The sequence below is a fragment of the Nelumbo nucifera genome, chromosome 3 (assembly GCF_055504915.1).
Source record: "Nelumbo nucifera cultivar China Antique chromosome 3, China Antique-T2T, whole genome shotgun sequence".
Lineage (NCBI taxonomy): Eukaryota > Viridiplantae > Streptophyta > Magnoliopsida > Proteales > Nelumbonaceae > Nelumbo > Nelumbo nucifera.
The window spans coordinates 18,351,062-18,369,065 of NC_142651.1; the positions used below are offsets into that span (position 1 = coordinate 18,351,062).

The 18,004-nt window shown below is 36.6% G+C and overlaps 1 protein-coding gene across 2 annotated transcripts; it reads left to right on the forward strand.

Moving 5' to 3' along the window:
• The first annotated feature begins 6,171 nt into the window (after window positions 1-6,171).
• On the forward strand, window positions 6,172-10,524 carry LOC104599689 (cytochrome P450 85A-like). Of its 2 annotated transcripts, none has more exons than XM_010262327.3 (9): window positions 6,172-6,488; window positions 7,213-7,534; window positions 7,947-8,096; window positions 8,180-8,425; window positions 8,514-8,600; window positions 8,685-8,763; window positions 9,445-9,551; window positions 9,896-10,020; window positions 10,120-10,524. In XM_010262327.3, the coding sequence occupies exons 1-9, from the start codon at window positions 6,298-6,300 to the stop codon at window positions 10,202-10,204; spliced, it is 1,392 nt and encodes a 463-aa protein (XP_010260629.1). In that variant the 5' UTR covers window positions 6,172-6,297; the 3' UTR covers window positions 10,205-10,524. The 2 variants fall into 2 exon arrangements, with proteins under 2 accessions (XP_010260629.1, XP_088758427.1); XM_088902301.1 differs by lacking the exon at window positions 6,172-6,488 and adding an exon at window positions 6,957-6,980.
• The last annotated feature ends 7,480 nt before the right edge of the window (window positions 10,525-18,004 follow it).

Consider the following 18,004-nt stretch of genomic DNA (forward strand, 5'->3'; position numbering starts at 1 on the left):
GAACCCTTTTCTTTTTTTTTTTTTATTGAGAAGAGGAGACAGGGAAATGTAAAACAGAAAAACAAGATAAGAGAAGTGAGATTTGTTGGTTAATGGCGGATAATCAAACACTCTTTGATTGCTTCTGTCGTTTTGTGCTTTACCGGCCCGTAATGCTTGCTGTCTGTATGGGTGGCATTTCCTGTTTGCCGTTATGATGACCGTTGGAAAGAAACTGGTTTCTCACTGTTTCCTACAGTTGTTCTCTGGAATTCCTTTTTTTTTATTCATTTATAGTGAGAGAAAGTAGAGAGAGAGAGAGAGAGATATAGGGGGAGAAGCAACGTCGTAGAAGAAGGGGCAGAAGGAGACGAACAATCAATTCAGGGAATAAAACGGGTGCACGTGGGCACGACGTACCGCACGTGGATGGAGGTACTGATCAAATCATCAAAGCTCTGACCCACTTTTTCCTCTGTTCCCAATGGGTTTGTTTGTTTGACAAGTCAAAACACAACCCCATTTGGCTCTTTATTTTATCTTGACTTGTTCCTCTAGCTCTGGCAACCGTGAAGATGGTGGTGGATGGACGGATGGCTGGAATTGGATTGATTCAGATTTCAGAAATACACTCTCTGGTCTCTTTCTCTCTCTCTCTCTCTCTCAATCAAGTTCTTAGTGCATCGAATTTTACTATAAAAACCAAACTTGACCAGGAACCCATGACTTGGATTGGCTAGCAGGGTAGCCCCGAGGCCCATGGCATTTGCAGGTGGTAAAGGCCTTTCAGTTGGTCGGTTTGGTAGTTCTGTGTTTCTGTTTCTTGGAATTAGGTCTCGAGTCTTGAGTCTTGACCCATCAAAATTCAGGTTTGGGTTTGTTGATCTCTAACTTATAAAATTAGGTCTTTAGTCTCAGTTGGTTCCCAAACAGTCCAAATCAGTATGCGACCGTTTGGGGTGGACGATCCATTTCCAGTCTGAATTGAAAATTTGAAATTGACCCAACCAAACCCATTTGGCTTGAAGGTGTTAGCTTTCTTCCGTCTCACAGATAAGCATCCATTGAAGCTTTAATCACATCAAAATCACCCCAACGTACTCTTGGTTAAATTGAGTTTGGATTTAAATGGTGCTTCAATCGAGTTTTAAAGATAAGGCCCTCTCTCTCTAAACAATATCCCTCTCGTATGTGAAAGGGATGGAGACAGTCTGCTTTCAAGTGGGTTATAGTACAACCCACGAATCTTACACATGGCAGCACAGTTGGGGGGCCCAAATTGGCTCAACGTGTTCCCCTCCTAACCCTCTATTCACGGGGCATGTTTTAGCTGAGCTTAGAGGAGGACTTAGCCACGTGGCCAAACTCTGACCCTTTCTTACCGTTTCCAAAACTAAGTTTTCAATTATTATCACTTTGGAAAATCTCTGATAAATGGTAAGGGTTCGTTTGGAAGGATTGAGCTAAAGATTCAGTTAAACTGGTTTAGCTGCTTTAATGCGCTTGGACAAACTATTTAAAGAGGCTGAGGCTGAAGCTGACCGCCCTTGGACTTGGAATAATTAATGTACAGCCACGGGCCCTAACATAGCTTAAAACTGTTGACATGGGGCCCACTTTAATAAGCCAGAAGCCCACTGCACTTCACCCTCCCAAACAGGCCCAATGAATGGTCTGGATTTACCTTATCATCTCTTCATCATTTCATGCAAAAGGAGAGGAGAATGGAATGGATAGATAGATAGATTACATCAAAGCAACCCATTAATTTTTTTCAGGGCAGCTTAGCTGCTTAGGTGGGTGGGTGGATCTCAAAGGGCTCTACTTGTTCCCCGCTCTAATCCTCTACTAATTACTTAACAAGTTTGGTATTTTGGCGTTTAAAAAAATCTCTAATTATTTTAATTCATTTTTAACATTTAGCATCACTTAGAACAAGAAAATAAAAGAAAAAAGAGTGGGAAAATTTTTGGCTGTTTTGCTAAATGTCAGTGTCTGAGAGAATCTAGAACCGCACATGATGACATGGGTGACGTGGCCATATTCTCCACCGGTAGATGGTGAGTCCTATCACCTATGCCATTAGCATTCTTATGCAACAAAAGGAGCAATAGGTGGAATTAATTTTGTGGAGTGGGGAAGTGAATACATGGCAACAAAAGTTATCTACATCATCATCTCCATGTGATTGAAACCGGACAACAACACAACTCTCCACAGAGCACGCCTCACACCAACCACGTACAGCACTTGGGAGTCATACATCAGGAACATCTTCTTTGTTCTAAGTTATCATTCATGGGTTGTAATGTGAGGTTGGTGTGAATGGATCAACTCGAAATTCCAAGAGGAATAAGAGAATCTGTTGAGTTCACATCTGCACCCCATAGGGGACGCCCCACAAAACATATTTCGATGATGTACCAAGAATGATGATATCATCATTAGAAAATGTTTCCAATACACGGCAGAAATATACTGTGGGACGTTATGGGGTGCTCCTTTGTGAAGCGCAGATCTGAACTCAAATCTGCTACCACCATGATGTTTGCCCTACCTCATAAATTTTTATACGTTCTCAAAAACCCTCCATATGATACAATATCACCCCCTTTTGTAATCAGATTTTTCCGTGGGAGAATCTGAAAACTCCCCTTCAATTTATTCCAAAAGCTGATGTGTTCACATTACATAAGATGTCACATGCAAAAGGATGCAACCAAGGTCACAGAAGAATTTTTTTTTGTTTTCTTTTCTCTACCCATATACATCACCATATGCGTGCATCAACAATCAATAATTAAGAGGAAACAATGCAGTGAAAAGGAGAGGTACCGAAAAACCCATCTGGCCATCTGGCAAAAGATAAAAAAGCACAAGAGAACAAAATAGAGGCCCTCGTGCATACCAGGTCTTTCCATGTACATCACCAATCCAAATGTATCAGTAGGTAGACATTGCTGCCCTTCCCTTTCTACATATCCAATCCCATTTAGGCATTTATTGTGCCCTTTTCGAGCTTTCCTTATATACATATTTAAGTACCCTTTTATTTTTCCTACACTTCCGTGCACCTCTTGTCCTTGCTTACAAACATCCCTTTCTCAGTCTTAGTCTTCCGAGTTCACATCAGCCCCCACCCACAATGTTCTACAGCACATCTCGACCGTGTATTGGGAACATCTCCTCAAATTCTGTTCTTTCCATCCTCTTTGGCAGCAAAGAAACACAAGAGAAATCTCATTCCTGAACCCCACCTCTTTTTTTCTTCCTTTTTTTCATTTCTCTCTCTTATCTTGCTTCTCTATATTTATTTCTATTCTCGCTTGGATGTAATCAAGATCCAATCAAGCCATCAATGTCGGCAATACTTTCTCCTTTCCTAATGATTCCCAAGGAAATTTTTAGAAGATTAACATAGAAAAAACACACCCTTCTAATGCCTTTTGTCAGCATTTCGAAACAAGCAAATTTGTGACAACACCAGAGATACTCGTGTGTAGAGGGGCTCATCAACACCAACTTGTCTGGTTGTGATTCTGAATAATGAATGCTTCTTAATCCATGATTTTGATGTATGAAATGATAATAAAATGGTATTACATGTAGAGCTCCCCCTGAAGCTAAAGAATAGGACTAAAATTTTTCTGTGTCAAATCTCCATCTAGATCTTCTCGAATCCATGGCCTTCTTCTAGTCGCTATCTAGTCCACTTTTTACCCCACTTGAGGACAAAATATGGGCTTCGAATCTCCAGCCAAAGTCAAATAATGAGTCCAAGATCTCGTGGATTGCAGGATTACATGAGGCCCATAAACCCAAAAAAAAAAAAAAACCTTCTACCAGAGACCTTTAATCCATTTTAATTATTTTATTTTCTATTTTCTTTCTCACATTCACATTCAGTACTGTTGGACAGTCTAGTTATCTGTTTCTGCTCTTTGAACAGTACATCCTGGGTAGGTCTACCGAGTACTGAGTTCATGACATTGTTGCATACAGGACATGCTTTCTGTCTAATGAGTCTTGGGCTTTGATTCAGAGGGTTATGAGAAGTTCGTACAATAGTTGTAATTTTTGCTACTTTGTTCAACTTTGATTTATTATGGGTTAAAAGTATTTATTATTTTATCTAAAGGTATACTTAACTACTATTAGCAACAGCAGCAAGCAATAAATTTAACCATTAATACAAGGGACCAGTTTTTTTTATTGTCATAATGGCATAGTTAATGGTTACAGTGGCACTCTATTTTTATTTCTCCCTCTTTTTTCTTTCGTGTTTAGGGTTGGCACTCTTCTCTTCCATGGCAAAAAAAAAAACATTAAACCATTTTTTCTAAGGACTTAGGCCACTATATAACTTATTATCATGTCCCATATTTCAAGTATTCAAGCCCATCAGCAAATGGGTACCCTTCCATTATTTAAACCATTAATGGTAAAAATGAAGTTCATCTAAAGTGGAAAAGTAATTTTAGAAATAATGTCTACAGGAGACAGTTAAAAGTCATCTGATTGAAGTAATTTGGGTATTGTGCTGTTTGTATCTTATGTTTTGGGTCGTATTTGGATTTTTTTTTGGTATAGGGATATTATTTATGAAATAGGAAATTGTTAGAAATATTTCTCTCTTGGTTAGAATGTTGATTTTGGGAGAATGTATTTTTGAAAGAGAGTTTCTGTTTCTATGTAACATTCTGATTGGATTTATTTCTTCCTTGGTACTTTTCTTCTTATTTTATCTATAGTATTTTTTAGAAGAAACTTAGCAATTTAAATGGCACTAAAGCTTGTAATTGTGTGTGATAAACTCACTAGGAGGTGGCTGTATTTTCAGGTTTCTGAAGTGGAGTACAGTCTACTTATCCCTAACTCTTTCAATGGTCAATCTTGACAAGATAAAAATGATAAGATGCTCTTGATTAGACTAAATCATTACACTTTTGTGGAGTTTAATTTGTGACAAACATCGACACTTTTGATACTGGACAATCAAAACCATCCATCGTTCATCCAATGTTTAGGCATGTCAAAATATCAAATCATACAATTTGCTTAAGACATTTTATTAGTTAGTCAGGAGGTACTGTTTTACACTTTTACTGTTACAGTCTCATCCTTTCCCGAGGCATGTGGAGAAAGGATCCTCTCACTCTACGAGCTTCCATCTTTCTTCCTACTATTAATCTGCCCATTAGCCAATGATCTTCATTAAGAATTGGGTTCATTGTTGAAGAACATGGATAGCTCTGAAAATTCATTTCTGTGAGCCATTTGCCCATATTACAGACAAATTCAACCCCACAGTTTCAGAAACCAATTTCTATGGACAAAAGTTCAAACCTCCAGTTAAAAGAGGAACTCAACCCTCTATCTCTCCCTTTCTCACTCACCCCAAGCAAAAAATTCACATGGCATCCTAAGAGCTTGTCTACTACTGATTTGTCTAATGGAATTAGCAGATCTTGTTGACAGACACGTGAAGGACTGGGCCTTGGAGTACTTTTTATTCTAACTCCAATTGTGTGGTGACCATGTGCCAATTCACACCTCTGATACATAAGTGGGGCGGGAAGGAAAGGAGTGGGTGGGTGGGTGGGTGGGGGAAGATTGTTATTTCAATTCATAAACTATCCAAAATCATTAAGAAGCCTTAACTGTAAATAGCTCATACTATTTTCAATTAATGACTGTCAATATCCATTCATGCAACCTCTCTGTCTCTTTGCCCTGCAACCTCTCTCCCCCCAAAAAATTTGATTTATCACTGAGTAGCAGTTTGGATCAGCGTATTTCAATTTTCCTTTTTTTTTAAATTGTTTTGAAGGTGACTGATTTGGGCACATCCCATTTTTTTTTATAAACGGTTGGTATAAAGACAAAGAAACCATTTTTTATAGAAATATAATAGTGCTTAAAATTTGAGGGTGGGAGGAGGGATTCGCCTTTTTAACAAAAAAAAAAAGTGCATTTTGTCTTTTGTTTGCAATCAAGGATGTGCCCAATCTTAAAAGTTAGGAAGTGCCCAAAATAACTCCCCACCTCACCTCAGCCAGAGCCTATAGAGGCCGCTTGGAGTTCGGTAAAATAAAGCATTTATGACTAAATCTTGCTTTTATTACTTAGCTCTATAATATAGGATCCTTGGGTTTGGGTGGGCGTGCATGGTATTTGGCTTATGTGGGTGGGTTGTGGTTTCTCAGAAGGCAGTCCACAGGCCTATATATACCCTTAACTGGCTTGAACGTGAGCATACCTATTTCATTTACAGCTTCCCTGAAACGAGTTGGAAGTTGGAACTTCTTGGGAGCATCAATGGCTGTTTTGGTTCTGGTTTTTGGGGTGGTGGTTTTAGGGCTTTGCATCTGCACTGCCCTGCTAAGGTGGAATGAAGTGAGATACCGGAAGAAAGGGTTGCCTCCAGGGACAATGGGGTGGCCAGTGTTTGGAGAGACTACAGAGTTTCTGAAGCAAGGACCAAACTTCATGAAAAACAAGAGAGCAAGGTTATTCTTCAGTGGTCTTTATATTATTGTTTCTGTTTCTTCTTCTTCTTGTTTAGGTTTGTCTATTAGATTTGATGAATGCAGTCATGATATACTCGTTCTTTCTTTATCATGTCTTTCTTCTCTTTTTGTTCTTTCCTCTCTATGACCTGTTGTTTGTGTTTAAGGTCTGGAGCTCTTCCTGTTTTAAGAACGGTTGCTTCTTTATCTCTTTTTTGGCTGTAGTGGTTGTTCATGCCTCCATCGGTGCTTACTACTACAAAATGGTCTTCCCTGCTTTATCTCTTTTTAGCTCTATTTTCCAAGTCGATTGACTTACAAAAAAGGCAATTTGAGTTTACTGGTATAAGTTGGTCTCTTTGCTCTCTAGTCTAAAGCTGGTCTCCTACTCCTAGGATTTAGAATAAGTCAGCTTCAAATCCTTGATGAGAAACAAGCTATTTCTTCAAGCAAAGTGGTTTCTTTATTGATTAGGAATAGTTGTAAAAGATTGTAAGCTTGAAGATTGCAATATTTGTCTACAAGTTTGAAACAGTCTATGTCTTGGGTTTTCTTGCTTTTAGCTATCTTTTTTATTAGTATGCTTTGGCTGTTATTTATAATGAAACAGTTTTTGTCTTGGGTCTTCTTGTTGATTTAATTTCAATTGACATTCTTACATTTGCCTCCATGAATAATTTTCATTAACATGAGAAAGTTCTCTTTTTCTTTTCTGATGAAACAGGTATGGAAGTCTTTTCAAATCCCACATATTGGGCTCCCCTACTATAATTTCCATGGATCCAGAGGTCAACAGATATATTCTCTTGAATGAAGCGAAAGGCTATGTTCCCGGTTACCCTCAGTCCATGTTAGATATCCTGGGAAAATGCAACATATCTGCTGTGCATGGTCCAACACACAAGACTATTAGAGGGGCCATGCTGAGCCTCATCAGCCCCATCATGATCAGAGACCGACTTCAGCCAAAGATTGATGCGTTTATGAGATCCCACCTCAGTAGCTGGGATGGAAAAACTATTGATATACAAAAGAAAACGAAAGAGGTTAGTTGAATTCTCAAATCCCAAAACATTGTAACTAAAGAAGAATCTCATTATCAACTTTTAGTTGGGTTCCTTTTTCTAATTGAATCTTGCATCTTTTGAATGTCTATGACAAAAAGAACAGAAATTTGTTTTTTTTTTAAGAGTAGTAAACAGAAGTAGTCCAATCTTTGTTTTTCAATATTCTTGACTGTGTATGCATCGGATAGGACTTGCAGTTAACTGAAAGAAGAAAAGCCAAAGGAATTTTATTAGCCCTTTCTGTAAATTTACTTTTTGAGTTCTGAATCACTAGAATATGGTAAAATTTATGCACTTCTAGGAAAAATAGAAAAAAAGTTCAGAAAAGAAGAAACTCTTTTAACTATTCTTTTCCTGCTCTAGCTTACAATATTCTGTTTCTGTTGTCCAGATGGCTCTGCTGGTATCACTCATGCAGATTGTTGGACACGAATCTAATTTGATAGTTGAAGCTTTCAAGTCAGAATTCTACAAACTGGTTCTAGGGACCCTTTCTCTACCCATCAGCCTCCCGGGAACAAATTACAGTAATGGGTTACTGGTGCATATTCAAACTTTTCTCCCTCCCTTAACAATTTGTTTTTCTTGCTTTAAAGAAGCTTTCCACTTACTGGAGTTCTACAGGCAAGGAAGAACATTGTAAACATCCTGAAAACAATCATGGAAGGAAGACGGGCTTGTCCAAGTAACCAACAGGACATGCTTGATTGCATGTTGAGGGAAGAAGACCCAAGATACAAACTCAATGATGAAGAGATGATTGATCAACTAATTACAATCGTGTTTTCGGGTTACGAGACTGTTTCAACTACCTCAATGATGGCTGTTAAGTATCTTTATGATCATCCAAAAGCACTTGACAAACTCAGGGTGGGTTAGAACTTACTTGCCTTCAGGTTTTGGTGGTAATTTTCTATTTTCCAATCCTTATTTTAATCTGATTTAAATGTTTTTTCAGGAAGAACATTTTACAATTAGAAAAAACAAGGGACCAGAGGAACCAATCAACTGGAATGATTACAAATCTATGAGTTTCACTCGTGCTGTAAGCCCCATTTAATCATCCGCCTGGTTTTGTTACTCAAAAGGAAAACCAAGAAATGAAATTTAGTCTGCTTTCTTAATGCAGGTGATCTTCGAGACTGCAAGGCTAGCTACCATTGTTAATGGGGTGCTGAGGAAAACTACTCAAGAAATGGAACTGAATGGTGGGTTTAGGAAACTATACTACTTAAATATAGCAATATAAAATGAAGGTCTGGTATTTGCTATTTAGTGGAATGAAATCAAGAGTTGGTATTTGATTTTAATTTTCTCCATGTTCCCCCTTTTAGCTTTAATAAACTTTATGGCTAGGTGGGAATTTTGACTTTCAAACTTTTAAGTTAAAGATTTGCAAGCATTCAATGGTTCATTATAAAGCAACTTGCCTGTTTCTTCTTTTTCCTTTTTGCTAGTAAAACCTTTTTACAGTTGGGTATTTATGTATGGTGTAATGCCGTCCTTATCATATCCATAGCCTTTATTATCATGCATCTTTGCACATAGGATCTTGCTGGGGTGTTTAATAAGCATATTCATATCCAAAGTTTAGACCCACTGGGCATTGAAACCCATTATATTGAGTAGTGGCTTTGTACATTCCACCCATCCATTTCTACTCCTGTGTCAGAAGGTTAAGCTCCTCTGGTACTTGCAGCTTTCCTGTGATCTTTTTAAGAAGTTATGGACCAATTAAATGTTCTCATTGATGAGTTATGGGTCATTTAGAGGTTAAGGACCACTAGGAGGGTCAATTTTCATGTTCATCCATCACATCATATCTCAATCAGCATTGATAGAAATTGATTGGCAATAGTTAATTTTAACATTTGTTTTGTGGTTTACAGGATTTGTTATTCCAAAAGGTTGGAGAATATATGTTTACACAAGGGAGATCAACTATGATCCACTTCTATACCCAGACCCATTTACCTTCAATCCATGGAGATGGATGGTAAGTGCCCAAGAGCTTTAATTCTTTTGTAAGATTTTGCAGTCACAAGAGCAGTATTAGTGTCAGAAGAATCTCTCCAATGGTCCTTGAGTCATTTGACAACAGCCTTTATTTGATTTTTTTTCTTCTGTTTCCAAAAAGAATAAGATTTTCTGTTGGACAGCTCAAATTCATTGTTCTCACTGGTTTACTGTAAATGAGCATGGCTTCAGTTTGTCATAATGGATCCCCTATATTACTGTTTTACTGTATTGCAGCCTTAAGACAGCCTGTTCAAAGTTAGATTTGATATTTTATCATATTTATGATCAAGTGACCATAATTAGCCTTTCTCGTCCATGCAGGATAAGAGTTTGGAATCTCACAATTACTTTTTCCTGTTTGGAGGAGGAGGCAGGCTATGCCCAGGGAAGGAATTGGGTATTGTAAAAATCTCCATGTTTCTTCATTATTTCGTGACTAGATACAGGTAGTCTACATGGCTTCCCCCTATTGATTTTTCTATAATATCTTAAACAACTAATAGCTCACAACTAACTGCTTTACACTTGAAATATCACTGTTGCAGATGGGAACAAGATGGAGGAGAGATCCGGAAATTCCCAAGAGTTGAAGCACCAAATGGGCTCCACATAAGGGTCTCAAATCTTTGATTTTCTTAAAAATGAATGTACAGAAGAAACATTACATATGGGAGAAATGTGGATGTACAACAATGTTCAATAAGTGAATAAAATGAAATTACCAACTGAGGGTGGCTCAGTTGGTAGGGTCTCTGGCTTGTTGTATCACAGACTTGGGATCAAATCCCCCCTGCCACCAGAAATCGGGGGTTATGGACTTAGGGTATGGGGGATGGGCCACCCTTCCTTGTTTGGCCCCCATGAACAAAAAAGAATGTGAATAAAATGAGTACAACAATTTCTCTTTCTGGAAAAAATATTGACTTGCATACATCTGATTCTGAATGACAGTATGATACCCAATTTTGGAATGGATCGTTTAAAACTGTTAGAAAATTCATGAACAACTTTCCCTCAACTTTTTGTTTCTCTTATTCTCTCTTGTTTTCTAACATAGCCTTAATGGAAATTATACAGTGCTACACAGCCTTGTTTCTGTAAAAAATGTCTGAACACAAGGAAGCTAAGAAAGATAACAGAAGAATAGAACAAATCATCAAGAGTTGCTCAACTATACTATAGAGTTGTTAACTGGTTCTTTATATTCATACCATACCATGAATCCTGTTAAACCATGCCAATAACCTTGTCTAATTAAGTGCCTGTTTGGGAGGTCTGAAGTGCAGTGGCTTCTGGCTTTCTGAGGTGGGTCCCACATGGATTGCCTATAAGCCATGTTTGGTGAAAACTCCGGAGATTCAAATATCTGCCTGTCATTTGAAGGGCTTTCTGCTTCACCAACCTCACAGGCACATTCCAGTCATGCATTGAGAACATCTCCCCATAAATGATAATGTATTCACGGCTGCAATGTCAAATTTAGCTGAATCTTCACCTCAACCCTCTTAGACAAGCCCACAAGCCCTAAGCAGTTCTCTCTGCTGTTGTTGGGTTTCAGAGAAAATATGGTCCAAGGCTGAAAGGGGGAAAAAAGTTCTTAGTCAATGAAATTGTCTTCTAACCTTGTTGATGCTTTAATAACTCCTAACAACTTGGTTACTGTTTTTTATGGCAACTGGCTTAGGCGCTTGGTCATAAGTCATAACATCCTATTGCAGACCACAGTCTGCATCTGTTCCTCACACCCGCACAATACATCCCTGCCGCACATCAGGAACATCTCTCGTATTTGTATGTTAATATTCATCGGAGATACGATGGGATCTGGAATGTGCTGTGAGGTTGGTGTGAGGAGAAAATCCAGATTCTACAAACCAAGCCCAGGTTGGCTTCTAGCTGACAACCACCATCGCATTGTTAACAATTACGGGTGAGCATTATTTGGTTAAAACTGAAAAATTGAACTGAAAATTTTGTTTTTTTTTTTATTATTTCAGTTTTCGGTTATTTCGGTTTTGTAAAATTTTGGTTTTGGTTTTTAGGTTTAAAATTTTGGTTAATTGAAAAAACCAAATTTATTATATTCATTGTATAATATATATATTTTTAATATATAATACATATATAATATCTCTAATATATATTAAAATATATAGTGTTGAAATTCAGTTTTAACCGAAAACCGAACCAAAAATTTCAGTTTTGGTTATTTTGGTTTTTCAATATTTCGGTTTCAGTTTGGTTTTTCATTTAAAATTTTGGTTTATTCGATTTTGTTTTTAACCTAATAAACCGTTTTCTCACATCCATATGATCAAACAAGGTTTTAAAAGCTAATTCGAAAATGGAACCGCTTTGGCCACTGGTTTTCAGGTCAATAGTTTGAATGGATTGACCTGTAATGTTTTGAAAAATAATTAAAATAATGGAATGAAATGAAAATTGTTCATTAGGTTGAACGGTTTAGTGGTTCAACCATCTGAACCAATGGTTTATTGACCAAATCAATAGTTTTTTTTTTTTTTTTTTTTTTTTTTTTTTTTTTTTATTATTCTGAGTCAAGCATAAAACATAACTGCTCAAATGGTTCAACCATTGGAATCAACCGTGGGATAAAACATTGCTAACATCTCAACATAGGGGAGCAAATAACTTTCATTCCTACTAAGAAACTGTCCTATTCACAATGGATGATAAGGCCACACTCCCTTGTTTCTCACAATTAAGAATTTTGGTACTTTTTCCAGTGAGGTGGTTTAGACCCTATTTGATTTTACTTCTAAAAAGTACTTATTTTAAGAGATAGGACCACACATTAAGTGGTTATTAAGTGCTTATATGTATTTGGTAAAAAAGTGAGGAAGAAGTATTTTTTTATTTAAAAGTACTTTAAAAAAAAAGAAACACTTCTTAAAAAAGTGACCTTAAAGTTGTTTTTTTTCAGCACTTCTCGGAGAAGTGATTCTTCCGATCGAATGGGACGAACCCGTCCCTATTAATTTTTTAATACCCAAAATACCCCCATGAGAGGGTTTTCTTCCCTCTCCTCCCATTCGAACACAACAAACCAGGGAATAGCGCCTTCATTTGCAAGTCCACTAGCAATGATTGACGATGAGGAAAAATGGCCGACAGACCTGTCATTTTGCCCTTTTCTATGTTTTGTGAAGTTTTTCTTCGATTTGAAGCTATTTTCTTGGTTGTCCTTGTGTGATAGACATACCCTGATGCGGCACAGTTTAGACACAAGCGTCTTCCCATGAAACAAATTTGGTCATCATATTTGGTGGCATAGTTGCTCACGGTTATGATAGTTGGGCACCAAATGAGAGTGCACTACCAGAGGTGGTAGTGTTAACCCAACCGACTCTGGATGATCACCAGATGGATAAGGAATTATACCATGAGCTAGAGACACCCATTGATGCATCTGAAACAATGCAGGAGGCTAGAACGGTCCTGAGTAGCTCTCATTCACATAGGGTTATCCCCAAAGACATAGGGGGAGAGTAACAACTCTACTAGGAGAAAGAAGAAAATGGGTGTTATATGGATTAACAAGAATTTGGAAAGAATTGCTTCTGCATTTGAGCAAACAACTGCTCATAGAATTGGCAAGGACACAAGGTTAAGCTCTATGGAACGTTGCATGAACCTCTTGAAGGAGATCCCTGAGATTGAAAAGGGGATTCCTATATTCATGTTTGCTAGTCTCCAATTCATGAAGGGTGAATTTCATGACTTATTTATTGCGATTGGGTCTCATGCCTTGCGATTGAAGATGATTAAAGAGTTATACAAGTGTCCCAATAGAGTGTGAAACCTGTTTGCACCAATCAATGTTTTGTTTTTTGCCGTATAGACTTCAAAACTTATGTACTCTTTATTTTGAGTGCACTGTGTTAGGATTATTATTGGTGGATTTGATTTACATTTTAATATTAATTAAGTGTGTGGTTTTTATTTTTATTTTTTTTTGCATTTATGTCTTCCATTTTATGAATATAAGTTTTGTTTGTGTTTATTAAATTGCATGATAGTGCAAGATATGGCTATTGATAAGGAAACCAAAACGGAGACTGAGGTAGTATTAGATATCGAGTCAAGTTCCATAGTAACTTGCCTTTCAATAGGGTGATGGACACCAATGAGGAGATGAAGTGCATTATGGAGGTTGCCTCTGTGGTGAGTGAGTTTTACTATGATATGTGGGTTCACAAAGAACCCAAACACACTATGGACTGCATTGGAGTTGTGTACACACAATCTCTCCTCGAGGGGCACAATGACCGACTGTATGAACTTTGCCATATGGACAAATACATGTTTATATGGCTGTGCAATACATTGAAAGAGTGTGGCCTCATTGCAAACAATTGGGATGTTTCGGTGAAGGAATAACTAGCTATTTTCCTTCATGTTGTTAGACATAATGAGAGGAACCAGATGATGCAATAACAGTTCCAACATTCCGGTGAGACAATTAGTCGTTTTTTCAATGACATGTTGATGACGGTAGTAAAACTATCATTGTCAATAATATGTCCCCTCAAATTGAACATTGCTCATCCACACATCCTTTATAATCCAAAATACTTACCATATTTCAAAGTAACAATTGCACACTATGAGCCCATTTTAAAGCTACACCAGAAATAGACACTGAAAGCTGCTAGTTTTTTTTTTTTTTTTTTTTTTTTTTTTTGGGGGGGGGGGGGTATAATTGCATAGGGGCTGTTGGTAGGACACACATATCTGCATGGCTCTCTATGGACAAGTAGACACCATACCGACATAGAAAATGGCCTTGCACACAAAATGTAATGGTCGTGTGTGATTTCAACATGCGGTTTACGTTTGTCCTTACTAGATGGGAGGGGACTGCACATGACTACCGCATATTTGTAAAAGTCGTACGTAATCCAAATATAATTTCTCACATCCACCATAGGGTATGCATGCATACATTGCAATTTTTTCATGTATTATCTAAATTTGTGTAAAAAATAATACGGAAAAGTATGGACAGGCCTAATGCATAATTCTAAATTCGGTTGCAACTCTATAAACATTCAAAACTTCAAAAACCCACACCCTATGCATCCATATCCGCCCGTGAATTGTCATCAATTCCGAACTGGCACTTACCCCAACTGTACTTTAGGCCTATGAATTTTGACCTTAGGCTGAACGATCATTCTCCCAAAATAATATTCTTGTTGCATACACATTATTAGGTTAGTATTATGTAGTTGATTCTACATACCCCAACATGACTGGCTATATGGAACCGTTCCATAATACACGATACCATTTGCTTGATTTTCAGAGGGGAGGACGACTTACAACAAAAGAATAGTACTTTAACAATGCCCATGCCTCATTGAGATACACAACTTTATTAGGAAAAGTTAGGACACAGACATCCTGTTTCATGAGTTTGAGAATAATGAAAAGTTTAAAATTCAACATTTGTCTAAGACAAATGAAGAAGATATTGATGAGATTGATGTTGGTAGTGTGGATCAATAACAAGAGATGTTGTTGCTTAGGAAACAACTTGTAGATGCAATATATGTTGACCACAACGGTCACCATTGAGGAGGTGTAGGTCAACATAATCTATATTGATGGTCATGGTCTTTGTTTTTCTCTACCTTTGATAAATAGTTTGCATTGAATGTTGACGTACTTGACTTTCTTGTGCATAGGTACTTTGTGTTTTGGATACTTTATACATAAGTACTTTGTGTTTTGGATATTTTATTGTATGTAGGTACTTTGTGTTTTGAATACTTTATGTTAATCTAGTACTTTATAGTATACATTCTCTCATTACAGATCATTAATGAATGGTAGGAAATATTATATAGTGTTCATTGGTCATCACTTAGGTATATACTATACCTGGGTTGAATGCAGCTTCCAGATTTATCGGTATCATGGTGTAGTGTTTTGCTCATATAAAACATACAAATAAGTAGATTATCAATTCCATTGTTTCATATCTTCACATGATTCTTCAACTAGCGGGCCATCTAGTAGGAATGATGCATCTAGATTAATCTATACGTATTGGGCATCCACATATGTTATACTAGTTGGTGTAATTACACTAGGCATGATGTACATGTCCATGTGGGATGCACTTGTACAAACATTCATACTTTTTGTGAAAATTGCTCTTTAAAAGTACTTTTTAGAAGTATTTTGTGAAAATTATGCCTTAAAAACACTTTCTGGAGTATTTTGTGAAAATTGTCTTAAAAGTACTTTTTGGAAGTAGTTTGTGAAAGCTACTCCTTAAAAACACTTTATGGAAGTATTTTTTGAAAATTGTGTATTAAAAGTGTTTTCTGTAAGTAATTTGCGAAACCCGCTCCTTAAAAGCACTTTTTGGAAGTATTTTATGAAAACTATGCCTTAAAAACAATTTTTGGAAGTATTTTGTGAAAATTGCACCTTGAAAGTACTTTCTGGAAGTAGTTTGTAAAAACTGCTCCTTAGAAATACTTTTTGGAAGTATTTCTGAAAAATGATCATTGAAAATGCTTTCCAAAAGTATTTATTATTTCTTATTATTGTTAATATTATTATTATTATTATTATTATTATTATTATTATTATTATTATTATTATTATTATTATTTATATTATTATCCATGTGTGGATCCATGTGGACTCTCATGTATCATGATGTGGTAATGTGACGATTTTTCATTAAAATATATATTATATGTATGAGTGAAGTGAGGGCTAAAAGTTTTATTTATGCCAATATAAGCACTTGTGGGAAAAGTAATTCACCTAACATCCCCACCCAATAAGTGATTAAAAAACACAATACGTGATTTGATAAGTGGGTCACCAAACAACCTTAAGTGGTTATTAAAAAAAACACTTCTAAAAAATACTTGTACAAGTACTTTTAACAACCTCTCTTATTCACCAAACATAACCTTAGTTTTCTTTGCTTTTTCAAAAAATTGGCTTTGACCTCTTTTATAAGAGAGGAAACGGTTCTAATTTAGAGTGAATGATAACCATTAACCACGCTACCTTATTTCTGAAATTTCTGGTACCATCGTTTCCCTTTTTTAGGGTAAGAGACTTAAACATCCCTTAAATTTTCTACTAAATACTGAAACCTTCCGTTGCTTTTCCAAGTAGATTAAAACCTCCCTTGTCAGACTTTTGGCTGATGGAATCATTAAAATGTCATATTTACCCTTATTAATTTTTCAAATTTTCAATCTAATGGAATTCAACAATGATAGTGATTGTTGACAAAACAATCATTTAAATAAAAACTCACGAGGGTTATTAACTAAAGGTTCTATCTAGCTTTTGTCGACTTTCATTTTTAGAACTTTAGATTTAAAGGAAGATATTATTAGAGTTTCCATCCATGGGATGCTCATGAGATTTTGATCCATAGCATACCAGAGATTCTGTATGTATCACTTCATTTGGGTCTACTGTATTATTATTATTATTATTTTTTTTTGCTTTTTTCATCCAAAAGCTTTTGCATCACTCTGGTCCCTTTCAGGGGTGTTTCTTTGTTATCTTAGTGCATGTCTGTCATTCTCTCAAATGGGCCTTGATTGCTTCAACTTTGAAGCCATAAAGCTTCCATTCTCCACTATGATTAACAATGGGAGAATTACTGTTACATTGCTCATTTTCTCCATCCTTATTTTCTTTTCACTAGATCGCTTTCTTCCATTGGCACAAGGGAGAAAGAAAAGTAATTGATGACATGGCTCAGTTGAGGTTAATGTTTTTCTGTTTTTTTTTTTTTTTTTTAATCCGTGTGTTTTATTTCTAAGATTTGGGTTATTTTTTGTGAGTCATGGTCTAAAGATCATTCACATATAGAAGGGGCAAATTTGGGTTTGTCTTCAAAAAATTAACAACTTATGATGTCACTTGCAAATTGATGTGAACTAATTGAAAACGGAGGGGAGGTCTTTGTCTGATGACATCACTCAATAGGGAAGTCTTTTAGTCCAATTTAAAAAAAGGGGAGGTTAGAAATCTAAAGGGAAGTTTAACTCTTTTACCCCTTTTTTTTATACAAGTGGAAAATCTTATTCACAGTGGATGATAAAAATTTGGGGACGGCGGTGGCGGGTGGTGGCGAGCGGCGGCGCTGGTGAACAAATGGCAAGAAGAAGATAATGAATAGTGTTTTGCCCTTTATTGATATTTTTTTAAAAATTTAACCTATTTTTAATGATAATGAACAGTATTTTGCCCTTATATACTCGGAGAAGTAAGGACAGGCCTAATTTTGATTATTTTTTTTCCAATGAGAAATGCTTTCTGTTTTCTTTTGAAAATGGTTGACTTTGGCTCCATTCAGAAAAGAGGGAACGGTGATGATAAGGCCACGCTAGCCGAGTTGACTTTGGCTCAGGAAACAGT